Source organism: Patella vulgata, chromosome 2 (genome assembly GCF_932274485.2).
Source record: "Patella vulgata chromosome 2, xgPatVulg1.2, whole genome shotgun sequence".
In the NCBI taxonomy this organism is placed as follows: domain Eukaryota; kingdom Metazoa; phylum Mollusca; class Gastropoda; family Patellidae; genus Patella; species Patella vulgata.
In genome coordinates, this window is record NC_065880.2 from 7,672,898 (window position 1) to 7,694,170 (window position 21,273).

At 36.5% G+C, this 21,273-nt stretch overlaps 1 protein-coding gene across 1 annotated transcript in view; it reads left to right on the top strand.

Moving 5' to 3' along the window:
- The first annotated feature begins 6,033 nt into the window (after positions 1–6,033).
- The window catches only part of LOC126809993 (uncharacterized), a 28,685-nt gene continuing 13,445 nt past the window's right edge, over positions 6,034–21,273 (top strand). The window contains exons 1-2 of the mRNA XM_050534873.2: positions 6,034–6,141; positions 15,856–15,980. Of these exons, the coding sequence (XP_050390830.2) occupies positions 15,863–15,980 (118 nt within the window). The 5' untranslated portion in view covers positions 6,034–6,141; positions 15,856–15,862. The remainder of the gene's footprint in view (positions 6,142–15,855; positions 15,981–21,273) is intronic.

Below are 21,273 nucleotides of genomic sequence, written 5' to 3' on the forward strand. Positions count from 1 at the left end.
AAGAAGTTGGCTGAAAATAATTCAAGAATTTACGGTAAATGGACAAAAAGTAATGACAGATACATGCTGAAAAAGAACAACGCTAATGCTGCAATATAGGTCCACATTCCTGCTTTGATTGATTGATATGGTACTTTTTATACTCAAGAGAATGAAATATGAAATGGCTCAAACACTGTAATATGACAAGAGGCATTGAAGGCTGGGCGTTGGGTTTGTTTTGTCAAAATCTACAGACTAATTATTAACAAAGTGGGTGTGACACCGCCCCAGGGGGGCGCCGTCGGGCATGCACCAAAATAAAAAGTTGCTGTCTTTATGACATAAGGAATAAATATACCAAGTTCCAAGATGATCCATTCAGAATTGCAGCCTGTAGACGATATACACAAAAAATTGGTAAAAAATTTGCGTGGCTCTGTCCCTGGGGTATGGACATGGACCAATATAAATAGATACAACAGTATGATTAATGATGCCGAATTGGATCTTAATCTGTTAATAATTGCAAAATGTAGAATATTTACAGACAAAATATTAACAAAAAGTGGGTGTGACACCGCCCAACGCGGGGGGGGGGGGGGGGGGGATAATGCACCAAATTCAACGGTTGCCGTCTAAACTTCCAAAGTTCCAAAATAATCGAATCAGAATTATATTAGGCGTGGCTCTGCCCCTGGGGGCAAGGACATGCACCAAAATCAATACATATGCCAAGTTCGAATAAGAGGCATTAAGAAATATGGCCTGTAGGCTAAACGTAGACACGAAAAAAAAAATGGGTGTGGCTCTGCCCTTGGGGATCATAGGCATTCACCAAAAAAACAATAGGGGGCATCCTTAGGGCATAAGGTAATAGGTAAGCAAGGTTTCAAGAGATCTGTTAAGAATTGCCGCCTGTAGGTGACACACAGACACAAACAAAATTTGGGCTTGGCTCTGTCCCGATGGGTCGGGCATGCATCACAAATAAAAGAGGTCATCCCTAGGGTGAAAAGAATAAGTATGAAAGGGTTTTAACACGATCCATTAAAAATTGCGACCTGTAAGCGGCACACAGACAAACAAAATGAAAATAGACGTGGCTCTACCCCTGGGGATCGGGACATGCACCAAAATCAATAGTTACTTAGGCTCCTTTTATCCATATCTTACACAGCGCTTCTTGAATGTGTCAATGAGGTGAGATTCATAGTAGATTGTGATTACGAATTTAGTGGTTTTGGGCAGTAGAGTTGTTGAAAATAACCTGTGGCAAATAACATTGGTACTCGAATCGGGATCGTTTTACAATAATAATATTGCTTTATTCAGTAATACGATAATGCGAATCACAGATACAAAATATTTCAATATGCATATCCTAAACTATTTACATGGGAGAGTGGACTCAACATTATGGTCCTATAACAAATCGGCATAACATTGAATACATGTATTCCATTGTCAATATGCAGATATGAAATTACAATTCTTAAAAGTGTGGAATAGTGGCGCACGCATCTGGAGAATCAGGCCACCACTGTAATCGATAAATCTATATTTGGACTCACTTATCGGCATCCAATCTTCTATATAACAGCTTCAATGAATTTGTACCTGTCAAATCCCATCCACGCTTACTTCATGGTCATGGGTTTCTGTCGCTGGATTAGGCACACCGTTTGATCACAGTGGAGTTATCTCCCTTTACAAATTCATTCAAGGAGCATGTTTACATTTCAGTTGTAACTTGAGTTACATACCAAAAACCTAATCGCCCATGTCAGTTTTCATTTTTATACTGCTGTAAAAAAATAGAAATATATCGGGGAATTTACAACGAAACGGAGAATTGCTCTGTACTGATAATATGAGAAGGCATCTATTTTAAATATCATTTAAAGACGTGTCTTCTATTCACTTAATTCATTAAGCATTCGCGTATCGGTGTTAATAAATCAACGTTGATGAAATAATAATTAATATTTACAGTTTTTCGACCAGTAATAAAATTGAAGACAATTTAATTTCTGAGTTTTTTCCTAATTTATTATTATTATTTATTATTATTATTAATGTATTTATATAGCGCTGCTTTCACTAAAAGTGTTCAGTAGCGCTTTACAATAATTGCAACAAGTCGAATAAAATATAAAATGATAATATGAGACGTAAAGTGAAATATAAAATGACTGCCAAATAAAATATAAAGTTACAAACAAATAAAATGACAATTTAAATAAAATAATAAAAAAAAATGAACATGTAAATATATCACAGACTAATTAGTTAATTAAAAGCTCTTGTAAAAAGATGGGTCTTAAGCAGACGTTTAATAAGGGGTAGGGACTGACAACTGCGCATAGTGTGTGAGAGTTTATTCCAGAGTTTGGGAGAGGCGACTGAAAAGGCTTTCTCACCGTGAGACTCCAAATTAGCTTTTTTCTCAACAAGTAGATATTCATCAGAAGCAGAACGTAAACAACGACTAGGTTTATAAAATTGTAAAATATCTGACAAATAGGAAGGGCCAATATTATTTAAACATTTAAAAGTTAAAAGTAAAATCTTATTTTCTATTCTATATACAACCGGTAACCAATGTAATTTGCAGAGGACAGGTGTAATGTGGTCACGATAGGAAATGCCTGATATTAGTCTAGCAGCAGAGTTTTGAAATTTTTGAAGCTTATCAAGATGTTTAGCAGGAGTACCATAGAGTAACGAGTTAAAACAATTAATATGAGATGTAACAAGAGAATAATTAAGGTTTTGGTAGCATCAGGAGACATATATTTCTTAATTTTACATATATTACGTAGATTAAAATAACCAGTTTTACAGATATTATTAATTTGAGATTCCATAGATAATTGGGGGGGGGGGGTGGATGGCTGAATGGCTAGCGTGCGCGCGCTGTATCATAAAGTCTGTCATTGAGTCGACTGACGTGGTTTCGATTCCCCGGTTGTACGTGGCAAGGAATAGGGTCGCCTGTCCAACCTCGTGGGTTTTCTCCGGGTCCTCCGGTTTCCTCCCACTGCTGAAGACCCCTACGCGCAAGCGAATTATGTAAATAAAACTAAACCATATTATAGTCCCGAAATGACCTAGTTTGTGTCGAGTGGACGTTAAACCCCATTTCTCTCTCTCTCTCTCCATAGATAATTGACAATCAAAAATAACACCAATATTTCTATCAGATTTAGATGGATTAATGTTAGAATTACCAACTTGAACATTTATGTTAACATTTAAATACATGTCTGAAATGTTGCATACTGCGTTTCTCCGGGTCCTCTGGTTTCCTCCCACTGCTAAAGATCCCTATGCGCAAGCGAATTATTGAAATAAAAGTAAACAATATGTTAGTCCCGAAATGACCTAGTTTGTGTCGAGTGGACGTTAAAACCCATCTCTCTCTCTCTCTCTCTCTCTCTCTCTGCGTAGTCAACTAAAGAAAAGAAACAGAACATTGCCGATCAGTGGCGATGGCCAAACTCTTTTAGGTGTCGCGGGTGTACACATTGACTTGCACGTAAAATATCCCCTGGCAAGTTGAAATTCGATATAAGATTAGGCCGTAGCGCTGCTGTTCGGGCACAATTTTCCTCATAGAACACTTTATATTGGATGCCCGTCTTCTATCCCAGTCGGAGCAGAACAGTGGGACGTTAAACCCCATTTCATTTCATTCTGGGTGGGAGAATTGAAACGTCAGTGCATTTGCTTCTCATTTTTATATAAAATAAGATGGCTACGCAATGCGTACAAATATGCTCACATCTAACAAGGAAACTGTGACTTCAAAAAATCTATTCTCGTGTTCACAAGTTTGGTGAACTTATAGACAGGAATATTATATTAAAAATCTATTCTCGTGTTCACAGGTTAGGTGAACTTATAGACAGGAATATTATAGACTAGAATTGTACAAATCAAGAAGGCTCACCCTCTCATGAAACCAATGCTTCACATACTACCTCACATCCTGTCTTGCAAAATACGCCCATATTTTGCAACAAATCGACTGAGAACCCGCTAAAAAGCAGGGTTTTTTTTTTTTTAAAAAAAATCAGGAACCATAATACAGGACGTTATGCGACAATACCAAAGGATCCAAGATCTTTGGGAAATAAACACATATTCATCAACATCTGATAAAAACAGTGACCTGTAGAAGGACCACAAGCTAAAACGCGATTTTTTCATACAATCAGGGGCCCATAACCCACGAGGTTACGGTGCGGTATGCGCGAATATCAATGGGAACCGAGATCTTTGTAATATAGATATATATTTTAAGTTTCATCAAAATCCGATAAAAATTGTGACCTCTGGAGGGCTCTGCTCCTTGTTATTACATATTGTTACGTTATTTGGTATGAGGTGCGGCCATTTTGGTGGGCAGTTTCGGTCCCAGTATAGAATGGTTTACATCGATAGAAAAAAAAACATTTAAAACTGTAGTCTCTATCGCTTTCAATATGTTTTCGATAAAGGGGAGTGTTTGGCTGCTAACACCGAACGGAAAGGTTGCGTTGTGTTGAATAACAAAAAAGATAAGATTAAATTCCAAATAGGAGCAAACGAGGTCCTAATTAGGATATATGATGACCTAATTAAGAGTTGCTATCTACTAATTAGAGAGAGAGAAATTGGGTTTAACGACCACTCTACACAAACTAGGTCATTTTGGGACTAACACATGGTTCAATATTATTTCAATAATTTACTTGCGCGTAGGGCTCTTTAGCAGTGGGAGGAAACCGGAGGACCCGGAGAAAACCCACGAGGTTGGACAGGCGAACCTACTCCTTGTCACGTACAACCGGGAAATCTAAACCCCGCCAGTTGACTGAATGACAGACCGGTAGATAGAGCGCGCGTGCTAACCATTCGGCCATCCAACCCCCCATCTCCTGATTAGGAGTAGGACTTAGTTGGTAGGATTTAATCTTTTTTAATTTGGCCCTAATACGTTTCTGTGACAAATTCGTGCGTCATGGGGTATTTGAACGTCCAAATAAATGGTTAGGGCTAAAAGCTAAGGCCTATTTCAGATTTCGTCAGGGGTCGCGAGATGTAAATGGGCTAGGGAGAGGGTTTGGGCTTAGGGTCAACCTTACCCTAACCAACAATCTCGTCAATTAGGGCGCCCTAACCCTAATTACACCCCGTAACCTATGACGAAATCTGCAATGGACCTTAAGTTTTATCTTTTGCCCAAATATATCATCAAGTCACACAATTTATACATGGGAAAAATATAGCTGGTATATGGTTTATAATATTTAATGTATAAGAATAGTAACGAATTTCGGTATATTTTGTCTCATAATAGGGACGTTAGATTTGTTTGCAACATCTTTGGTCTAGGTACATATTGATTTCCTTAATTTTATAAAGTTTGTTCACTTAAAAAGGGGACTAATTTTAGCCATTACTGCGAAATAACCATCCAGTCTTTTTTTTTTTTTTTCGGGGGGGGGGGGGCTGAATATACTTGGACCCCCCCCCCCCAAAAAAAAAAAAAATTACATAGTAGGCCCAAACTCCTATTTATTTACAACATTTATTAGGATTAGTTAAGATTCTATATGTATAAAACCTGTACATATCCCAATATGGTTTACATTGCTAAAATAAAACATAGAGAGAATCATCCTGGAAACATGTGTGAAGTGAAAAGTACCTGTGTTCCATAAAATTGTGTCTAGTTAGCCTGTCAGTAATATTTTGTTAATTTTATTCTGCCACTTATCAGAGTGAATCGCATGTAGGATACCCAAAAACATAACCGCCTAAACCAAATATTTATCGCCCGCTCAGCCAGCAACGTAACCATAATGCTTTTGCACGCGGTGTCTTTGTAGACAGCATTTTATATTTTATAGGGGTTTTAAAAAATGGGTTAGGGTTAGGGTTGCGGACCCCCCACACCAATATATATTTCACGGCTACGCCTCTGGTTGTCGGGAAAACAAAGAATGTATTATGACGGTCAAGGTCATTTTGATCACATGATCTTGTTTTACTAGGAATTAATAACGAAAGTAGACTATATTCAACAGATGAGCTGCGAACGTGTGCTACGAGTCAATTCTTAATGGCTACCTAAAGTAATAATACGTCATGTGAATGAATCAACATTTGTTCGTAAGTATACTCTCGAATTTTACTGGTGGGGGTAAACTGACAGCGATATTTGTCACGGTGTTCGAAGTATTTTATATAGAGCCTTTCAGTAGGGTGCAGTCCAGACGTTTTATATACCCTGTTTTATTTGACAATCACTGTTAATACATAAATGTATTTATAAATGAAATGGCTGTTGAAATGGCTGTGACAACCTAGTCTACGTTTCCAGAATAGACAGTATAAAGTTGAATCTTTATTCGTTATGGTCAGGTATGAATCGTATGATAGGCAAAGTGGTTGACTATGGTATAAATTTGTGGAATCAGACAACAATTATTCTCATTTCTAATCAGTAGTTAGTAGCATGGAAGTATATAACGTCATACAGTATGCCATGAGCGATTGTTTTCCCAGATAGCGGTACTATGACCTACTCTTATATCGAATTCCGAGGGATCTTTTACGTGCACTCCAATGTGAATACGGGATATCAGTTTTTCATCCCATCAGAACGACTAGAAAGCTGTCCTTGCCAAGTCCTCCGTCCTGCACTTCTGACAAGGGGAAATCACACCGGACAATCCTGATGGACTTTATCGGTCAACACCGGGCGCGAACTCGAAACCTCCAGACTAGGCGTCAGCGTCTTACTCACCTAGCCACTGTGGCTCCCTAATCTCTGAAGAAGAAGATGGTTTAGATCATAACTTGATTTATGTCAATAAAGACAATCCAGGATAATTCTAACCGAACATGCCAACCTCGGGTTTGGTTCAGTTCGATATTCGCGCATATCGGACGGTGACCTCCTGGAGTTTCCTATAGAGGTCACAATTTTTATCCGATTTTTATATATATAACCATCACACACTAATGACGATTGAGTTCATATTTCGTGCAAATTGGCCGCTTCTCGTTGGAAATAAAGTAAAAGTATGCAATAACAAGGTTGTGGACCCTCTACATGTTACAATTTTTATCCGATTTTGATGTTTATATTTCAAGGATCTGTGTCCTGTTCTGCTTCTCAGATCCTAACTATCTGGATTATGGCTCTGGTTTTACGCAAAATCCCCTTTTATTTAGCTTGTTCGCTGCCCATTTCTTGCAAAATTAGACCGAATCTTGCATGTTTTCAACACTGTTTTCGGCACAAATCTGTCGTATTCAGACCCGGCGGAGTAGGGGGGGGGGGGGCAAGTACCCCTTTCTCCAGGTTGTTGCACACAAGTAACTATTCTATTAAAATCAAAAAGGCTTGAATTTAAGTGAGTAAAAGTGAAACCTCTAGAACATAGACTTTCAGAAGATGAAAACCCTGCTATTCTCTATACTGTTCCAAGGGTTAAGAGACACGCGGTTGCGAGGGTCGCGATTAGATAACTGAACGGTCGATCTTTATTTCAAGTCCATCTCATGTCTGTTGTATCTATGATGTATTAGGTAATTAGAAAAACGACGGGATAGAGTTTTATTTATACTCTTTCCTTGTGCCCCTTATCCATCAGATAATTCACTGCTATGACCAGTTGTAACAAGCGGTTGCCATGCAAGATATGCCCACATTTTGTAAGAAATGGACGGGGTAGAGGTAAAATCAAAAGGGCTATCCTATCATTTGATCCTCAACATATTTAAGGTTCGTCAGATTGGGACAACAATGGTAGCACCCCCCACACCACCTGGAGTACCTACAAAATCCGTACATATTTCAGATTTTGCGTGAAAAGCAGGGGCTATGTAAGGTCTGATGCTACGAAAGTCGAACGGTCACATTTTCAGGAAATGTGAACTCAACCGTAATTATAATTATGGTGTAACGGTGATATAATCGAATGCCTTTTAAATCGGATAAAATTGTGACCTCTAGAGGGACCACAAGCTAAAAACGCGATCTTTCGTACAATCAGGGGCTATAATCCAGAAAGTTACAATCAGATATGCGCGAATATGCGAAAGGAACCAAACATACATTTCAAGTTTCATCAAAATTGGATGTGTCCATAAGCTAAAAAATGTCATTTTTCGTACAATCAGAGGTCACAATCCATGACGTTACGGTCCAATACATGCCAATTTCGAAAGAAACCGAGATCTTTGTGAGATAGACCAATATTTCAAGTCTCGTCAATTTTAGATAAAAAAATTTGACCTGCTATAATTGAATGTTTTTTTTTACAATCAAATAAAAACTGTCACTTCTACTGGGTCCACGGTTCGTAAAATCAGGGGCCATAATCCAGGAAGTGACGGTCCTATATACGCCAATATTGAAAGGAACCGAGATCTTTCGGTAATAAACGTACATTGAAAGTTTCATCATGCATTATGCATATATTTGTCAATGTCAGCATCACAGGATGAAACCACCATAGATTGTGTTTTTATGGTAAGGGAGTTAAACATGAAATAAAATTTCACTTCATTGCTGAGTAATTTTATTAGCAAGAAATCGCCTAGAAAGCGTCTCCGACGATCTAGATTCCCAAGAGCTTCCGGGGCTAGGCTTCCGCCGGCCCTGGTGTTGGCGTATTTCCACGCTTTGCATGGCTATCGTCAAAGGATGTCTTTAAAATATGATGTGAAACATTGGGCTCTTAAAAGGACGAACGCTATCTGGATATCCAGGGTTCCGCTACCATAAGTTTCAGTGTTCCCCCTTCAGTCCCCTTTAACTTTGTTAGCGTGTAAGAGGTTAAACTATTTAACGTTTTTTGTTCTACGCCCACATCAAAAAATCTTGTGGACAACCAACAGACCGAAGTTGTAATCAGATTGAGTCAAAAATTATACACAAAGTTTATTGTCACACGAGGAATTATAACAAGTTATTACCTTGATCGATCTTATGAAATTTTAGGGGCCATAATCCATGAGGTTACGGTACTATCTCCGAATTAGGAGTTACTAAGTCCTAGGACTTAGTTGGTAAGATTTAATCTTTTTTATTTGACCCTAATGCGTTTCTGTCCTAAGTTTGAATCTGCTTTTGTCGCAGTATATCATCGCGTGACAACTTCGTGCGTCATGGGGTTGTTTTCAGAGGGATCTGAAGGAAACCTATGATACATAAATTAGTTTGAATGTATTTATTGTCTAAATAAATGGTTAGGGCTAAAAGCTTAGGCATATTGCAGATTTCGTCAGGGGTCACGAGATGTAAATAGGCTAGGGAGAGGGTTTGGGCTTAGGGTCAACCTTACCCAAACCCACAATCTCGTCAACTGCCAGGCGCCCTAACCCTAATTTCACCTCGTAACCCATGACGAAATCTGCAATGGGCATTAAGTTTTATCTTTTACCCAAATATATCATGAGTCACACAATTTATACATGGGAAAAATATAGCTGATATGGTTTGTAATATTTAAAGTATAATAATCGTAAAGCATTGTGTTTGCAACCAGTTTCGGTTTATTTTGACCCGTAATGGCACGTTAGATTTGCTTGCGATATCTTTGGTCTAAGTACATATTTATTTCCATTATTATAGAGTTTGCTCACTTGAAAAACGAGACTAATTTGAGCCATTACTGAGAAATAACCATCCAGTGTTTTTGACGACGCGTTCTTGGTTTTACCAGGATTCAATAACGAAACTAAACAGTTGTCGCGAAAACAAAGAATGTATTATGGCGGTCGAGGTTGTTTTGATCACATGATCATGTTTTTCTAGGAATTAATAACGAGCTGCGAAGTTGTGCTACGAATCAATTCTTAATCACTACCTAAAAAAAAATACGTCATGTGAATGAATCAACATTTTTTTGTAAGTATACTCTTGAATTTTACTGGTGTGGGTAAACTGACAGCGATATTTGCCGTAGTGTTCGAAGTATATACCCTGTTTTATGTGACAATAGGCCTTATGCAAGACTAATCGATTTAGGTATACGTGCATAACTGTCAATTGAAATGGCTGTGACAACCTAGTCTACGTTTCCAGAATAGACAATAGAAAGTTGAATCCTAAAGGTCCGTTCATACTACATCCGTATCCGTATCTGTAAATACGTGCGTGAATACGTACTGGTATACTTTAGTCTCTTTTAGAGACAGGGTTCAAATAGAATCCGGCACGTATTGCACACAAAAACAACTGCGTCCGTTAAGCCGGATTGATTGCTCCCAGAGCGTATTTTTGTAAAGTGCGTCCGGCATTTCGGCTAGTGAGCCGAGCTTTAGCCAATCAGCGAGTACTTTCCCCTTATTACATCATCTCCCCAAATAGAAACTCAATCTTTGACAGACAATTCAGTCTTGAAAGCCGGACATTTTCGCGTTTTCTATTTGAACGGCAAAACGCGGATACGGATGCGGGTGTGGATACGGATGCGGATACGTTTATGGATACGGATGTAGTATGAACCGAGCTTAATACTACATCCGTATCCGTATCTGTAAATACGTGCGTGAATACTACTGGTATACTTTAGTCATTTTTAGAGAAAGGGTTCAAATAGAATCCGGCACGTATTGCGCACAAAACAACTGCGTCCGTTAAGCCGGATTAATTGCTCCCAGAGCGTTTTTTTTGTAAAATGCGTCCGCATTTCGGCTAGTGAGCCGAGCTTTAGCCAATCAGCGAGTACTTTCCCCTTATTACATCATCTCCCCAAATAGAAACTCCATCTCTGACAGACAATTCAGCCTTGAAAGCCGGACGTTTTCACGTTTTCTATTTGAACGGCAAAACGCGGATACGGATGCGGGTGCGGATACGGATACGGATGTAGTATGAACCGAGCTTTATTCGTTATGTGCTGCCTCGTTATTCGTGTACGCCATTTAAGAACGAGTCCACGACAGAAACTTACAAAAATTGAAAAATAAAATCGATAACTCTTGAGGTCAGCAATTTTCAATCATACTTGGGCTATGGGGAGCCCTAGGCGACAAAGGTCACACGATGCAGTGAAACTGTTTGAAAATGACAACTTCAAATATATAACTGAAAATTGTTGTTTTGGTCAAAATTTGTCATGTTTTGATCATGTTTTTACCATAATTTCAACTCGAAATGTTGTGACTCTAACACAATATAGGACTTCCATCCGGCGCAAGGCTGCGTGTAAACCCCTTCTTTGACAAAAATACGTGTGCATACAAACTGTCTTGGATTTCGAGAAACGAAATGCATTGTGATTTTTCCATTGCTGAAGAGAATTCAGACAAAACTGGTATTAATGTTAATACAGAAAAGTGTACGAAATAATATACGTCCCCTGAGAACCCCCATTTACCCAGGAAATGGATCAGGGGAAATTAATCACAAGCGTACCGTAAACGACCCATTTCTAATAATTTACACAAAAACAAATATACGGACAAGACATATATTACGCAGAAATCACAAACAAACGCACAATTCAAATAAAGTGAATGTATCCGGGGGCTAGCTGTAAGCATCCACTGCGCTGTACGAAGATTGGTAAGCGACCCCACAGACCGAGGTTATTAATGTCGTACACGATACCAGTTTTCCATGTGATATCATAAATGTTCTCCAGATAAGAAAGTACAGCAAATAAGTGTTATTTCTGGATGAAACTATCCCTGACATTCGTTTTAAAATGATCAAGAGTGCTTCCTTCCGAGGTCAGATCTATGATGTCCTATAATTGAATAATCCTAAATTTAGTGATTATTTAGAATTCAATTCATATATCCTGGTGAGCTCGAAATTAAAAATACTATAACTGACAGTGACAGTTACGCTTCCTACATGGATCTGCGTCTCGATTTTGACAATTACCATCAATTAAGTGTTAAATTATACGATAAACGTGATGACTTCGACTTTCCTATTGTCAACTTTCCATTTATTAGTAGTAACATTCCACTATCACAAGCATTATGCATATGGACAGGACATTTGCTGATTACGCTATATTACCACTATTTCGTCTAATGGTTTGGATGCAGCTATGGCAAGCACTCTTCCGGACACCTGTTACCACTGTTCATCTTGTATGTGTACACGGTGAACAGTCAGTCCTTTTCTGATTACACTATTTCGCCGATACCGTTTTTTTATGACTTTGAATTTTGTCTAATGGTTTTGATGGTTCGTACTCTGTTATATTTATTTATCCACATATAAGGTCTGTAAATGAGGTTGTTTGACTTAAGGTTCCAAATTAGTCTTTGATTGATCAGCCGGTCTCTATGCGTTTGCAAATATAGCTAGTTTCAGAGATCTGGCGATAATTGGTAGGATTCACAGGATAATTAACAGGGTTAGGGATAGGAATTATAGTGGCTTAAATGGTGGAATCTTAAAAGAGGCAAAGGGATGCGTAAATCAACTTAACATGTTAGTTTTCTCAAATTAAAGAAATAGTTTGCAAACAAAAGTAAATTATTCAAGTTATCTAGAAAAACATCATCACAAAATAAACACACATTATGCAAGAGCTAAATCTGCCTATTGCAGGTCTTTCTTTAGACCTTAAATGTTATCCAAATTATTAATTAGACATTAATTTACTTATCCAGACCATAACCAACTCTCGGTGTCATCGCTAGCCTGTGATATTTACTGGATTATGATCCGATTTGCTGCTCAACTTTCATTCATGATTTAATCATGAAATGGATAATCGAGACTATGTTTTTATCGTACCGACTTTAGTAATGATGATCGAGGCTAGGCCGAAATTTCAATTGCTTAATTCTTGGGTCATAGTTGATCAATTTGACTGAAATTTTCAGCAAATTTCTTTTACATTATCTAGTTATTAACTATTAATATAGTGAGAACTGCCAGCTCTTTATCTCCCACAACGTATCCTTAAGTGATAAAGAAGTGATGGTGCCCTGTTTTATTCTGAGTCAGTTACTAAATACCGCGTAAATAATTTAACAGTATATTTCAGATATACACAATCAATTCGGTTAATGTTTTTAGTGTGGGGATTGACTAAAAGTTAATTTGTTTCAGTTCTAAACAAAAACTTAAAACTTTAACGCAATTTTAAAAAAAATAGCCAAATTCTGGCTGGGATTACTGAGCAAAATGGCCATTCACTGTATACGTGCGAAAAAGAAGCCAGCTACCATTTGATTTTCGTACGTTAGTTACGTACGGCAGACAACCTCAAGCGTGTAATGTACCTGTAGCAGAGAAGGGAGCAGATACATTGTTAGATACAATTGATAAAGAAATTCATGGTTCTGAAAAGGCCGGACCTAAACTGTCATCTAAATTAGCCTCTTCGGTAAACAGTCGGTTTACTGAAAAAAACAACTGATGACATATTGCAGAAAACATTGGAGAAATATCCTACATCTGGTTATTGTCCGAACCTGTCTGTTCCCACAGTAAATGGGGAGATCTGGGCAAAGTTGGGCAATCCAACAAAAAAGCAAGATTTACGTTTGGCTAATATTCAAAAATCATTGGTTAAAGCGGCTATATATAGCAATATCCCGGGGGCCTCATCTAAAAAGAACAAAACATGGGGCTGACACGCTCAATGCACCTAACAAAGTTAGGGACAGCATGTCATGAACTGTCTGTAAAAAGACGAGGCTTAATTAAACCAACTTTGAATAAAGAATTTGTAGCACTCTGTTATACTCAAGTACCAGTTACAAGTGATCATTTGTTCAGTGATGATTTACAAAAACATCTGAAAGAAATCCAAGACTCAAACAAACTTGGCTAAAAAATGTCAGCAGCCACAAGTCGTAGAGACCATTATGCCAATCGTTCTCTACTTACAGCAAGAGGTATAATAATAGCTCTGGTCATTTTTTAGACCGCCGCCTTCGAAACAAATTTCGGCAGAAAAACAGCTACAAACAAAGTCGGTATCGTCAGAAATTGTTTCATCTGTAGCTGATACTCGCTTGAATTTGGTAAGAAAATTTGAAGACTCCTGTGGGCAATTAAAAATTAGACTCTTAGAGAAAGCAGAGAAGTTTCAAGCTGGCAGATTAAAATCTCATTTTATATTTTGGCAAGAATTAGATTCAGATAGAGTGATTCTAGAAATGATTGCAGGAGTTACTGTTCCTTTTTTGAATGAAACGAAGCAAGTTAAAAATCCGCTCATGAAGTGAAAGTGAAATAGATAAATTACTTGCTAAAGCTGTAATTATTTTAACAGAGAAAGAGACAAATTATTACAATTCTCCAATATTTGTTACTCAGAAAAAATATCTTTCATAATTCAATGATTCTTAATTTGACAGACTTAAACAAAAATATTGAATATATTCATTTTAAATTGGACACATTTAATTCTGTCCTGAAGTTAATTCTGCCCAATCTTTTATGGCATCTATGAAAGATAACATCTGGTTCTAACACGACCATGGAGATGGAGAAAAAGATTCTGGAAGCCGTCACAAATTTATTTAATATACCATTTTGAAAGCATCAACGTGTTCCTTCCTCCAACCAAGTTTCACCTTGATACTTCAAATACTAACGGAGATACGTCATCTTGAATATCGAAAAAATGCTGATAAAACGCAAATCTTTGATGCTAATTCTAATCTAACGAACTTCCGAAATTCGAAAAACAGTTGGATTCGTCCAAAGAATCCAACAATGAAAAATCGCCAAAATTATTTTGATAAAAATGAAATATCCGAAGACTCACACTGTAGTCGAATCTATCCAAAAAGACACAATATATCAAGCTGTCCAAATCTATATGAATACAATCAAAGATGTGTTTGTGTGTGTGTGGGTGTGTGTGTGTGTGGGGGGGGGGGTGGGTGTGTGTGTGTGTTCGCCTATCACGCTTCGTCACCGCGATCCACCCTAACGTATATGGTATCAAATTAACCAACATGACCCCATGAATGTTTTAGCCCATTTTATGCTACAGAAGCCGGGTATACAGCTAGTTAGGGAATAATCCCAGCTGATTTACAAGACAATATACATGCTCGTCTCTCTATAGGCTATTAAGAAATTAGAATCTTTGTGGGTCTATTATCCATTATTTCCGAATTAGGCATGCATATTTCTGGAATATTTAAACCAATCAAATAATTAATGAATCACTCATCCCAGAAATCAGGCCTATGAAAGAGACCAGTGAGCGCGAGTTGGAATCAGAAACCATTCGGCATTTCTATAGGTGCAGTATGTAATATTATCCATTATTTCCGAATTAGGCATGCATATTTCTGGAATATTTAAACCAATCAAATAATTAATGAATCACTCATCCCAGAAATCAGGCCTATGAAAGAGACCAGTGAGCGCGAGTTAGAATCAGAAACCATTCGGCATTTCTAGAGGTGCAGTATGTAATATTTTTAGAAGTTAGCCGCGCTGGCTAGAGCCTGCTGAGTGTGTTGAAGGATACCTGCACTTATGCTTATGCTTATATTTGTTATGTCACAGCTGTTATAAACTGCTGCATCTGAAATGTTGCATGCACAATAAAACAAATTATTTTAAAGAACACTGATTTTCATCATAATGGAGGTTTTCTTAAATTTATATAGAGTCCGGGGAGAGGTCCAAATTTCACGGCTCTCCTGTCTTATTCTGAGTTTGTTACAAAATACCGCGTAAACAATTTAACATTACTATAATCACGGATTCTTGAAAGTGTTTTCCACTAGGTCTTTAGCAATTATATTTCAGTTTCAATATGAAGTGTCAAACCCATATTGTCACTATGATGCGCTGAATCCAAAATTTTATTATGACCGAAATGTGGCAAGAAGACGGATACTAATAACATATTATTATTTATATTTCAGTCTCAATATGAAGTGTAAAAACCCAAAGTGTCTCTTTGTTCTGGATCCAAGTTTTTCATTCTGCCCGAAATGTTCCCTGGGGACGGATAATAAAGACATTACAGTACCAAACTCTCATGTTCCAGGTATGTTCTTCATTAGGATACTTCTGATTTGTAGTAGTGTACAAAATCATCACGACATTAACCACACATATCTTTTGAAGTAGACATGGGATAAATTACATAACAATATCCAGAAAGCGAAACTTTGACCTTCAAAATGTATGCAGCAAAATGCAATTCAATGACAATTTCCATGTCCCTCCATCTTGGATTTACTCTTTGCAATCAATCTGGCGTGATATTTTTACAATTATAGGTAGTTATAATGTAATACTATAGGGTTATTTTAGTTCTATGAAAGGTGCTCTGTTTAATATATTGAAGTGATTAAACAAATGGGTGACAACGACAAATGGGCTAAGTAGGTATTTTGCAAGATTTAAGTTTCTTAGACTAACTCACAGACATGTTCTGCCATCATCAATTGCTGAAAGTAGGGTACTGTCGTCCAGTCATCTCGTACACAGATTAGTACAATTAACTAGAATAGTGTTGACGTAACACGGTGCTCATAAGAAACACCTACCCAAATATTGTAATTGTCCCGCCCTTATAGCTGATGACGCATCTATACTTTATATATAGGAAAAAGCAGGTTAAATGTCCCCCTCAGACATCATTCGGAGTTCAGGGGTACATCATACCCACAACCTTCTCGACTTAGAGCAAGGATGCCGACATCATGCGGGATTCTTAGAAGAAATAGAGACTATATGTAGTGTTTCAGCGGTTAGGTCTGAGTGCTAGACTTGTTAAACTCAGACTGTAGATATTATAATAACTCCTAATGTACTATCATAGATGTTGTAGTTTCCTGTATTTGACATATAAACATAGTTTTAAACCAACAAAGTGTTCCAGAGTTAATTGATCATATGCAAAACGTCAAGTCAAAAGTTAATTCTAAATTGATCATAATGTTACCCTAATATCACAGGCCGTTTTCTGGAAAATGCTGATTAAAGTCACATCTAGTTTAAGTTTAAACAATATTTTATTCAATAAACTGAACTGGATTGAGCAACAGGCAAAGGCCTATATAAGTTCTCTCCAAACATATAAAACAGTTATATCTTATGTTTACAATAGACAATGGTGGACATATGTATAGACAGTGAGTTACAGACATATATACATTTCTTGGAGTCTAATCGTAGGGTATAACATTTTCATTTTAGATTATGAAATTTATATAAGATAAAAAGTATTGCATATTGTAAATAAAATATTAAATGTTAAAGTGTTAAAATCTCTTGCTATCTTTAATGTATTTTTGCACTATGTTAAATATGTTAAAATTGGTATTATCTGAAAGATCGGGGTTGTCATATAAGATTAGGTTAATTGTGACATTTTTTTTGAGGTGGTGTAAATTATTTTGGAGAATTTTTCTTTGGGCAGAGTAGGCTGGGCATATGAAAAAATAATGGTAGTTATCTTCGTCTGTAGAATTACATCTAGGGCACATCTTTGTTTCACTAATAAAATGGTAGAATAAATCGTTATTTAAATTACTAGCTTTATTTCTTAATTGGCAATGGATAATATTTTCTTTCCTATTTCCAGTATTATAATATAATGGTGGTCTAAGTAATGGGTATACACGTGAAAGGCCCGATTTAAATGTGCTTAACGTTTGTGAGGTTTTAATGTTTTCCGGTAAAGTTTAATTGTGCAGGGAAAGAAACTATTTGAATACGATTTGGTTTTACAGAATGGTGGATTGAGGTTCTGATTTTTATTACGAAGATTATAAATTGGTACTAAAGATTCAAATTTTTTAAACATTTCAATCAGATAAGTTGGGGCTAGGTTGTTCTTTATTTTATATAAGTAAATCAATTTGTGTTTTATTCTACGATTAGACAGCGCCCCCCCCCCCCCCCCATGCTCTTTGTATAAATTGTTTTTAGTTAGTATTCTACCTGCTTCAGTTTGAACACTTTCCAATAGATCAGAATCCTTTTTTGAACAGTTATCCCATACAATATCAACATATTCTAAAATCGGGCGAATAAAAGCAAGATAAATTTTATTAAGTGAAATTCTATTAATTTTATATTTCAGTATGCGCAAAATATTTAGTCGACCACAAGCTTTCTGGTATATATTTGAAATGTGTTTTGACCATAGTGCATTTGACTGAAATGTTAATCCCAAATGACAATGAGTGTTTAAGTTTTCAACTTTTATGTATTGTTTAATGGTCGAGAGCGAGACATTAAGTAATATATTGTAACAACATGAGGGCCGTAGGCCCGAATGTTTTTACAATATATTACGCAATGTCGTAAGCTCGAGACCATTAAACATCTTAAAATACTGACACTCCGCACGAGCTTTTACGTCACATTAGTCCAATATCTCACTGGTTTGAATAAAGTACTATTGGCAAGTTGCCCGTACGATTATTTGAAATAATGGTACGCCAACATCAAAGGGTGACGTCACATCTGTATTTTAAATTTATATAAAGGACAATGAGTGTTTACGTTTTCAACTTTTATATTTCCGAAAACAACGTCTGGATGGGTTGTATTTTTTCTAGGAAAAGTAATCTTTTTAGTTTTATTGGTGTTGAAAGTTACACACCACTGTTTAGCCCACGATGAGACAATATCCAGGTCTTAAGTTATAGAATTCGAGCTACTTAAAGGATCATTAGGAATAATTGTAAAAAGTGAAGTATCATTGGCAAATAGTCGTATGCTGTTAGAAAATATTATATCCTTTTACGGTAAGCACCCTTTTAATATATATAAGTAAAATTCAATTATTAGAGAAAAAACACTAAAAATTAAAATTTTGGCTAGTACTTACATCGTTATCAAACGAATCGTCAGGCCATTTTAATGTTTAACTCAGAGTGGCAGTGTGAAGTTGAATCGATTTTCGTTATTCGTTATTCGTTATTCACCAATAACGAATAACGAGGTGACTTGCCTCGTTATTGGCGAATAACGAGGTACAAGCTACCTCGTTATTCGTTATTCGTTATTCAACTTTCTATTCGGGATTCAAATATGCAGCTAGCCATGACTAGAATGATGGATGCCAAGTATCCCCCAGTAGTATAAAACACAGCAAAACGACCTCTAGACGAAAACAATCCACATTGTTATTCAAGCAGCGAATAACGAGCTGTTTGTTATTCAAGTGGTGAATAACGAATAACGATTAACGAGCTGTTTGATATTCGTTTTTCACCTCGTTATTCGGGATTCACTTATAGTGTTCATGTATCTTTAATGAACATATTTTAGGATTTAATTCTAAACGATCATAAGACAACTATAGAATAATGGATTGCAAAGTATCCCCTAGCAGTAGAAAACATATTTAATGACGTATAGTCGGTAAATAAACCAGATTGTTATTCAAGCGGTGAATAACGAATAACGAATAACGAGCTGTTTGTTATTCGTAATTCACCTCATTATTCGGGATTCACATATGAAGCGGTGAATAACGAATAACGAGCTGTTTGTTATTCGTTTTTCACCTCGTTATTCGGGATTCACATATAAGGTGTTCATGTATCTTTAATGAAGATATTTCAGGATTTAATTCTAAACGATCATTAGACAACAATACAATAATGGATTGCAAAGTATCCCCTAGCAGTAGAAAACATATGAAATTACGTATAGTCGGTAAATAAACCGGATTGTTATTCAAGCGGTGAATAACGAATAACGAGCTGTTTGTTATTCGTTTTTCACATTCAAGCGGTGAATAACGAATAACGAATAACGAGCTGTTTGTTATTCGTTATTCACCTCATTATTCGGGATTCACATATGAAGCGGTGAATAACGAATAACGAGCTGTTTGTTATTCGTTTTCACCTCGTTATTCGGGATTCACATATGAAGGTGTTCATGTATCTTTAATGACGATATTTCAATATTTAATTCTAAACAATCATTAGAAAAAAATAGAATAATGGATTGCAAAGTATCCCCTAGCAGTAGAAAACATATTAAATGACGTATAGTCGGTAAATAAACCAGATTGTTATTCAAGCGGTGAATAACGAATAACGAGCTGTTTGTTATTCGTTTTTCACCTCGTTATTCGGGATTCACATATAAGGTGTTCATGTATCTTTAATGAAGATATTTCAGGATTTAATTCTAAACGATCATTAGACAACAATAGAATAATGGATTACAAAGTATCCCCTAGCAGTAGAAAATATAATTAATGAGGTATAGTCGGTAAATAAACCAGTTAGATCGTTTTATATATTAAATATTTGATATTTATGTAATAATATTACATTATCCTTAAGCATTTTGCTGTTCTGCACTCGGTGTCTAATCTGTTCTGCACTCGGTGTCTAGACGGAATTGATAATTAAGTTATTTGTAGATTTTGATGGTTTCAAAAATATCTCATAATTCATATCTTAACTGTTATTACCTCAAACAATTTTTTTCTACCTTGATTGATTATTATTCAGTATTTTTATGAAGCTCTAGTTTGATCGTATTTGAATAAAATTATGCATCCAAAACCCTATTTATGTCTGGGGTCTTAGATTACCCTTTGTCGCCGACAAAGTTTCTCGCGCGACATGTTCTCACAAAGGTTAAGGGGTGTAGGTTGAACGTTTGTGGTTAGTAATAACACCCGCGAAAACAAAAAAAGAGAGCAAAATAAGGAAAGTGAGTTGCCGGTCATCATGAAACTTACGTTGGTTATTGTTAAATGCTAACTGACAAATACTCTACTAGAAGGTCTTGGATTCGCCCTCGGGGTTGGCCGAGAATGTTTATTTTAGGATACAGGAACTCCTAGGGGTATTAAGGATATAAAGATCACATGCCAACTTGCTGTTCTGTTAACCTCAAACATATTGTGCATGAATTGGAAAAAATATACTGGTCCATGATTCGACACGAAGACTCCATGGGGCAGATTCTGAAACCAGAACAAATCTCTCATCTATATTTAGTCCGACATTTTAACGGTTCAAACTTTCGATTGGTTGACATTGATTTAACATTTATGACAAGGTTTAGGGGCTTTTGTGTGGAATTTGTGACAGCAAGAGTTCCACAAAATAAATGACAGACGTTCTATGGAAGACCATACAGCTATTTATTTAGTGTTCTTAGTCCTTATTTCCTAATTCGTAGTCCTTAATTCTTCATTTGTTGTCGTATTTCGACATTTGTACACTAAAATTAACATTTGAATCTTAAAATCAATATTTGTTTTACAAATCAGACATTTGTCATACCAGATTTTTAAAATGTATTTTAATTGTAATTTACCATAAAGATAAAATTTATTTTAGAAAATCAAA